Raw genomic sequence first — 8,214 nt, 5'->3', positions numbered from 1 at the left:
AGACTCATCACAATACATATTGTTGTTTGAAATGGAGCCAATGTTATTTTGGCCCAGGACCTTGCCCGTGTGGCAACCCGAGAAAAGTGAAAATATGATCAGTCAAAAGTAAGGACGGCGTCAATGACCTTAGATGTCAGGACGCCTGAAAACTGTAAATCAATCAAAAGTAAGGAAAAGCTGTGGCAAGAGAGATTGAAACCATAAAATAGTAGAGTGCCTTGGTGAGTTGGAAAGACCAATTAGTTAAAATATTTTTTTTTCTACGTTGAGAAAATGCCATATGAAGTTAAATAAAAATATCAGGAATGAAAATAAAACAGTATAAGAAAATAATACGAGGTTTAACAAAAATATTTGTTAAAGCCAGAGAATTATGATTAAGAAGTCAATAGTTGTTTACATTAGGTTACCTCGTAGCTAAGAGGACAGAATGAAGAAAAAAAAGGGTGAAAGGAAAATAGAATCTAAGGGCCAGACCATTATGAAATGTGTGTATCGAATCGGTATCTGTGTACTATTGCATAGAGAAGTATAAAAAAAAGAATCACTTGGCCTGATAGAACGGACAAACATAAGAAAAATCCAACATTAAGTAATTCTATAGATAATAGAAAGAACACTTTAATTTTCTTCTTTTTTTTTGGGGGGGGGGTGTTACGAGATAATTAAATTTCGAATGGTAAAGAGAATTATCTCAAAACACATTCTTGTGTAATTTCAGTTTCATAGAAAATGAGTAGATTCATAGAAAGTGTTGCCAAAATTTTAGGGTAACTTACATAACTTATGTCCTAAGACAAGAAAAGCAAAATGTATCTTTTAAAATAGACCTGTACACCTAAGAGACTCTCCAAAACTTCCATGTCTGTATATGATCTGTCCTGTGGGTAAATTTCTGATTTCATTATCATTGACTATTTATGAAAAAATATGCATATTTATCATGAAAGGTCTTTGATAATTAAACTAGTCACTGCATACAAGTTGTCAAAAAAATTAGTTACAATGATTAAACTACGATGACAATGTCATATCTATCTTAGCATAGTAAGCTCATCTAGTAATGAATGACTAAATGCAAGGCTTTTAGTCCCCAATTACAGTGAACTCAAACAGCCTGTTTGATACTTTACTACTTGAAAATGAAGTCAATTTTTTTTTTTCATGAAAAGGGTCCTTTTTACGTGGAAATGATGTTATTTCTTATAATTTGAATTTAATAAATATGATGGTTTTAGTCATTAATAAAGAAAATAACATAATGGATTAGATATAGTTATTATCATGGTACTGCCAGCGTAAAGTAATACGACAACAGTCACATAGGGGATATCTTATTTTTTTTCTCATAGGTTAAATTACATATAGGCTAAGTAAATAAATTTGCAAAACTTTGCAATTTTCCCTATGCATACTAATATACTGTAGAATGAAATATAAAAGGTGAAGCTGCACATGTATATAGACATTTGAAATCTGAATGCTTATGCAGATTCGGTTAATTATAACTGAATAGGGATTGGGTGGAGTCGTGTTTTAAGATAATCATAGTCTTGGGGGGACGTATATGACTTTCTAAATAAATAGGAATTAATTATGAATAAGTAAGACCATATCTTGTAGGAAACCAGTTTTTATCTTCGCACTCCGCAAGAGAGATTAGTTCACCAAACTTTTAACTGGGCTCCATAAGGCACTAGAAGAGATGGAGGACCCAGACCTACATGGCTGAGGACTATGGAGTATGAAGTAGGAGATGAGGAATGGAGAAGCATTGATTTAAAAGCTCAAGATAGAAATGACTCGTGAAATCTAACAGAGGCCTTTTACATCAATGGGCGTAGGAGGAGATGGTTATCTCTTCTACCTTGACTTGTATTAGAAGAAAGTTAAGAATTACCTTGGAGCACTCATTTAGAACAAGATTGGCTGTAATTTAATCTAATGACAAGTCTATCATTACCGATGACTATATTTGAAGCTCCTCAATAAATGTTAAAATGAAGTTAGAATAATTCTCAGACGTGGTTCCAATACTCACAATGTCGGATTGCATTGGTATGGCTCGCCATGCCAATCTTGAGGTTTTGGGGCTTCGGGGATCTTTTCTAGTAGGTTGTATCTGCTTTCTTAAGGGCAAATATGCCACGCGGCACTATTCCAAGATAGTGACCCCGTTGTTCAGAAGGAGGTTACACATACCGTTCAAAATTTTGTTAGATAAGAATTACTAGATATAATCAATATGTATTTCATCTTTTGAATTAACCATCTAAAACTCTTTACTGAGCAATTCTATAAGTTTTGTTGAGTTTTTCTCAACTATTTTCTTCAAGCCCAAAATAGTTAACAGGGGACAAAGTATATGGGAATAAATTAAATAGTTTTTTCCTAAAAAGGACTTTATTGAAACATTACATACAGTAAATGTGTATTTGTATATAAATCCTATATTTAAATTACATGTTTTATGAACCTCTCACATTTTTATAAAAATATTTTCTAATAAATATTTTGTTTTTATAAATATTTGTTTTGAGCGTTGAGAGATTTTTTGTACAATCTAAAATCTAACTCGTGTCGGCCAACTTCATCTAAAGATAGAAGAAGTCTTAATATCGTCAAAGGTTTCGGCGCTGCTACATAGTCGGACTAGCTTATAGATTAATGGCTTATGTACAGTGACATGTTTGACTGAGGGAAAGCTGGATAGATGGGAAGAGGAAGAAGAATGGTGGGATGAGACTACCGTAATGTGATGCACAACTCTGGAACTATCTAGTGAAACATAAAAGTTTACAAGACATCATCATCTAATTCTACTCTATTCGTTGGGTAATAATTTTATTTACAAATTCTAAATGAATAATAGAAATCTAAGAGTTACTCATCACTTATATAATTTACCACCACGATTGAAGGAGAGGTATGAAGTGGCTGGCGAGGAGCTAGAGGCATCAATCACAACACCTATTTAGTTATTTCCTGTTGTATGGGATTGGCACTCTGAATCCAAAAGGAGATGCTCCTCTACCGTTTCCCTCTTCTTCTTCTTCCTCATCATCATCATCATCGTCTTCTTCGCTGGACTCTTCGCTGGACTCTTCGCTGGATTCGGAATCCTCATCAGAATCTTCGTAGCTCTCCTCGGAGTATTCGTAGTCATCCTCTTCTGCGAGCTCAAGGGCCTTCTGGTAAGCTTGGAAGAATTCTTCCTTGGCCTTCTTCACGTCGTCGGTATCTTCAGGAGCTTCGGGGAGGGCTTCGCTCTCTACGCGGTAACCATCTTCGTCGGCATTGTATTTGAATTCGTATTCGTCACCTTCGGGGGCTACGAAAGCGTATTGGCCACTCACTTCACCCTCTTCGTTACGCTCTTCGGCGCGTTCGCTGTCGCCAACATGGTATGCAAATCTATCAGAATAGATGAGAGGAGACAGGTTAGCTAAACCCACAAATGGTCAAGATGAAGATTTGCTTAATTGGCATTAATTGCAAATCTATAGAATTAAAAAAATATTAAAAAAGTAGTGACTATTTTATTCAAATAAATTAGTAGCAGTATTAAGAAAAGAATTTTGCTAAAGGAACACAGAATAGTCTAAAGTAGAATATTTTTGTTTACATCTCTTTCAACTTACGCATATTTGCCCTTGTTGCCTTCGGCAGCGAAGTCATTTCTGAAACTCTTGAAGTTTTTGAGAGTTTGGATGATCTGCCTCTCTTCGGTCTTGTCAGCATAAGAAAGGGTGGCCAAAGCCAGGAGGAGGAACATTACTGAGGTCTGAAAAACAAGAGATGAAGAAGAAAAGTTTAGTACTCGGTTTTTTTTTTTTTTTTTTTTTTTAGTTTTGGTGCACTGAAAAACACAAAATGAAGAAGAAAAGTATAGTTCTCGGTGTTTCTTTTTTAGTTTTGGTGTACAAACACAATCTTGACACTCACAACAAATGATTTTATAAAGTAAACGTGTCGAAAGTGATCGCATTTCCTTCATGGAAAGATCATATTACTGGAAAAAAAGTCTGGAAATAAAGCTTAGGTAGAAGCTGCGCAACAGTTGTGTACAAACAAGATATTTGTAAGTACTTAGATGTAACGAGATTTTGTTACTGTGTTTGATACTCTAGATACTTAAGAATGCATACGACAACCAAATCTTGTAGATCCTGTAGGACACAGGGCTTTCCCGCTTGCAACAGGACCAGGAAAAAAGCACAAAATGTAAAGTGTTTCATTGAGGTTGTGGAAGGTCTACATTTAGATAGCAAGTAAAGAACAGCAAAGAAGAGAGGGCAATAATAATAATAATAATAATAATAATAATAATAATAATAATAATAATAATAATAATAATAATAATAATAATAATAATAATAATAATAATAAGAGTCTGAATCACTGAAAACGCATAACTAAATCGAGATTTTATGGTATTTTGACATTTTGAAAGTGAATACATTAAAGGAGACGATAATTTCATAATTTTGCCGACAATGCATATATGTTAGTTATGGAAAAATTATCTACTCATTTCATAGAAAGAGTGATTCAACCCTTAAATATAAAACTAAGTGGTTTAAGTGAGGAACATATGTACAACACAATAATGTCCATGGCTTGTAACATCTTTAAATTTGAAAATAGAGTAAACGTCATTCGAATTTACGGAATAAGAAGAAAATAGGACGACTGGCGCTGTTAACACAATCGCGAGTTTTACCTTTATTTTAAATGGCAGAAATTTTCTCTCGAAATCCGAGGATTAACTGAAAGTGGACCAGTTTTTTTTTTTTTTTTTTTTTTTTTTTTTTGTTAAAATATGTTACTTGGAGAATCCTTTAGATCTCACAAGGAGCAACAATCAATTTGTTACATTATAGGTACGGAACGAAAAATCGGAAATAGGGGCGTGGGAGAATGATTATGAAAGTTATTCGTTAATATCAAATAAAAAACTTGTATGGAAAACACATGAAGGGTATAGAATATATGCTCATTTGACTTCGGTAGTTTTTCTTTAGGGAGAAATATAACATAATAAAACTCTCAAATAGTTTATATTTTCGTAAAATATAATGAATGGCAATGCAACGATGTATTTTTTTTCTTTTTATTTTTGCAATGGTGGGGTTTTAGGCAAAGAAATCGATATTGCAAGGTAAAGCACCTCGCGAAAAAACATTATAGTCGATTGTTGAACAGATACCTAGATATCTGGTTACGCACCAAAGGAGAGAGAGAGAGAGAGAGAGAGAGAGAGAGAGAGAGAGAGAGAGAGAGAGAGAGAGAGAGATATTCCGTTAGACTGGATTAAGGCGATAAGAAAATAACAGAAAACAATGAAAATGGTTTTACGTGGAAAATATATATCTGAATAGCAAATGAGGGCGTCTCCTTTTTAAAAATACTTATAGGGAAAACTTTGAATATTACTAATCTTATGGACAAATATCACAGCTTTGGTAGGATCTCGTTTCATTTATTTTATTTTCCTAATTTTTTCGGTATTTTTTTTCGATTTTAAAATTACAAAGTGTTCAATTCTGAAACCGATATTCAAATGGCATAAAATGTGGGAATTCACTTTGTGAAATAATATTAGAAATAAATGAAAACAGACAATGTCTTGTTATGTATTTCACGAATAAGTAAATCATTTATAGTATTTTAATCTGAATATTATTTCCATTTTGACGTGAAGTTTGCTCGAATTAAAATGATTAATTTGTTGAACTAGTTTATTCCTGGCATCGATTAACTAAAGAAATTGATGCTACAGATTTATTTCCAAATTGTTACTCATTGGGCCTACTCCTAAAAATGCATTATCTGAATTGGTAAAAGCTTAGTGAGAGAGAGAGAGAGAGAGAGAGAGAGAGAGAGAGAGAGAGAGAGAGAGAGAGAGAGAGAGAGAGAGAGAGAATTCTCTTATTAACCTGTTTAGTTGTTAGAAAGGCCAGACGGAACCAGTTCTAAATGTGGTGCAATCATGTAGAAAGGAAAAGATCTGCTTGTGCTAACAATTAGAAAGAAAAACTGCTTCGCTGTTCTGGATATTACTAAGCTATCTTATAAAAAGAACGCACAATTTATAGTTTTTCTCTTTACTCTATTAGTTTTTCTTTCCTGCCTTTTTTAGCTTTCAAAATAAAATAGTATTGTTTAAGGTTATCTAATGGTAAATTCTCATATTCAATCATAAAGAGATTAACGTCCTTGCCTTCTCCATATAGAAAATTACTAATTATGATTGGTTTTCACTCTCACGGCAAGAGATAGGGCAAACACATTTTCTGCGCATAGAGCATATTATTATTATTATTATTATTATTATTATTATTATTTGCTAAGCTACAACCCTAGTTGGAAAAGCATGCTACTATAAGCCCAGGGGCTCCAACAGGGAAAATAGCCCAGTGAGGAAAGGAAACAAGGAAATATAAAACATTTTAAGAAGTGTAACATCATTAAAACAGATATCTCCTGTATAAACTATAAAAACTTTAACAAAACAAGAGGAAAATAAATAAGATAGAATAGTGTGCATTTGAAATAATGGGAAATTTTGCTATGAAATGTTATTAATTCCTTGAAAAACTACTTTCAAAGTAGCCACGTTTTTGCTATTGATGGAGAGTTTTCGTCCCCATTTCCGTCACAGAAATTGGCTTCACTTTTCAAGGCATTCGTTACGCGACGCGGGAACATTACCGCGCGTCGGAGCCGCAAGATCACGAACTCTGTTGAAGCGGCAAAACGGCCTTCGTTCGTTATTTCCGTTTTCCCGAGGCCACTTCGGAAGCAGCCCCGTCAGATCGGTGAAACCAGAAACTTTCTCACGCTGCTTCGTTACCGGGTAATTGTAGGTGATAGGCCTACATGTTTTCTTGCTTGAGGGTACAATCGGGTACATTATTCTATCTTGTTTCTCTTCCTCTTGTTTTTTTTTTTTTTTTTTTTTTTTTTTTTTTTTTTTTTTGAAGATTTTACAGTTTATATATGAAAGATTCATTTTAACATTGACTTTGGGTAGAGTTCTCTTGCTCGAGGGTACAATCGGAAACCCTATTCTATCTTGTTTCTCCTCCTCTTGTATTTTTGAAGATTTTAATAGTTTATGTATGAAAGATTCATTTTAACATATTCTTTGGGTAGAGTTTTCTTGCTTGAGGTTACACTCGGGGGCACTATTCTATCTTGTTTCTCCTCCTCTTGTTATTTTGAAGTTTTTATTGTTTAAATATAAAAGATTTAATTTTAACATTGTCTTTGGGTAGAGGTCTCTTGCTTGAGGATACAATCAGGCACACTATTCTATCTTGTTTCTTTGATTCTCTTCCTCTTGTTATTTTTAAGTTTTTATAGTTTAAATATGAAAGATTAATTTTAACATTGACTTTGGGTAGAGGTCTCTTGCTTGTGGGTACACTCGGGCACAATATTCTGTCTAGTTTCTCTTCCTCTTGTTATTTTTAAGTTTTTATAATTTATGTATGAAAGATTTATTTCTATGTTATTATTGTTCTTAAACTTCTCTTGTAGTTTATTTTCTTATTTCCTTTCCTCACTGGGCTACTTTTCCTGTTGGAGCCCTTGGGCTTATAGCATCCTACTTTTTCAATTAGAGTTGCAGCTTAGCAAGTAATAATAATAATACTAATAATAATAAAGAGGCAGCCCATGGCATGCGGTTGCTAATTATATCTTTCCATTACACTAAAGGTTTAACTTTATGAACTCTTAAGGTTGTTCGGGAATTTTGTTTCAGTGATTGGCTTTTTGTTTGAGCGTTTTTTTTTTTTTTCAAAGATTTCTTTTTAGATGCTAAAGATTAAAACGATGCTCTTGGGTAACTATCTTATCAATGATCAATTTAAGTAAGGGATAACCATGGTGAAATATCTATCCTACAATTTTGATACCAATGCAAATAGATTTTAATTTTGACGATAAGGGCTATAATTTTGGTATTAGTAGTACGACGACGATCGAATGATAATTGAAAAAGGGAAAATAAAAGATAACGATAAATTCTGATTATAAGACAATTACTTTTTTTTGGCAAATAATTAAGAAATATAATATAGATTATATTGAATTTTCAATATTTTGAGAAAAGATCAAAACCAAAAATTTGGGACTGAAAAGTTTCAATTCAAATTTCTTCGAGTTTGAAGGAAAGTATGTTTGTTCAACTGTCTACTGTCG

At 33.3% G+C, this 8,214-nt stretch overlaps 1 protein-coding gene across 1 annotated transcript in view; it reads right to left on the bottom strand.

Annotated features, from left to right (window-relative positions):
* Positions 1-2,425: 2,425 nt before the first annotated feature.
* Positions 2,426-8,214, bottom strand: part of LOC137639053 (larval cuticle protein 65Ag1-like) — an 11,511-nt gene continuing 5,722 nt past the window's right edge. The window contains exons 2-3 of the mRNA XM_068371373.1: positions 3,645-3,787; positions 2,426-3,417 (exon numbers count right to left, since the gene is read on the bottom strand). Of these exons, the coding sequence (XP_068227474.1) occupies positions 2,982-3,417; positions 3,645-3,787 (579 nt within the window). The 3' untranslated portion in view covers positions 2,426-2,981. The remainder of the gene's footprint in view (positions 3,418-3,644; positions 3,788-8,214) is intronic.

This window comes from Palaemon carinicauda, chromosome 4 (genome assembly GCF_036898095.1).
Source record: "Palaemon carinicauda isolate YSFRI2023 chromosome 4, ASM3689809v2, whole genome shotgun sequence".
Taxonomy (NCBI): Eukaryota; Metazoa; Arthropoda; class Malacostraca; order Decapoda; family Palaemonidae; genus Palaemon; species Palaemon carinicauda.
This window is presented reverse-complemented; position numbering and strand designations above follow the sequence as displayed.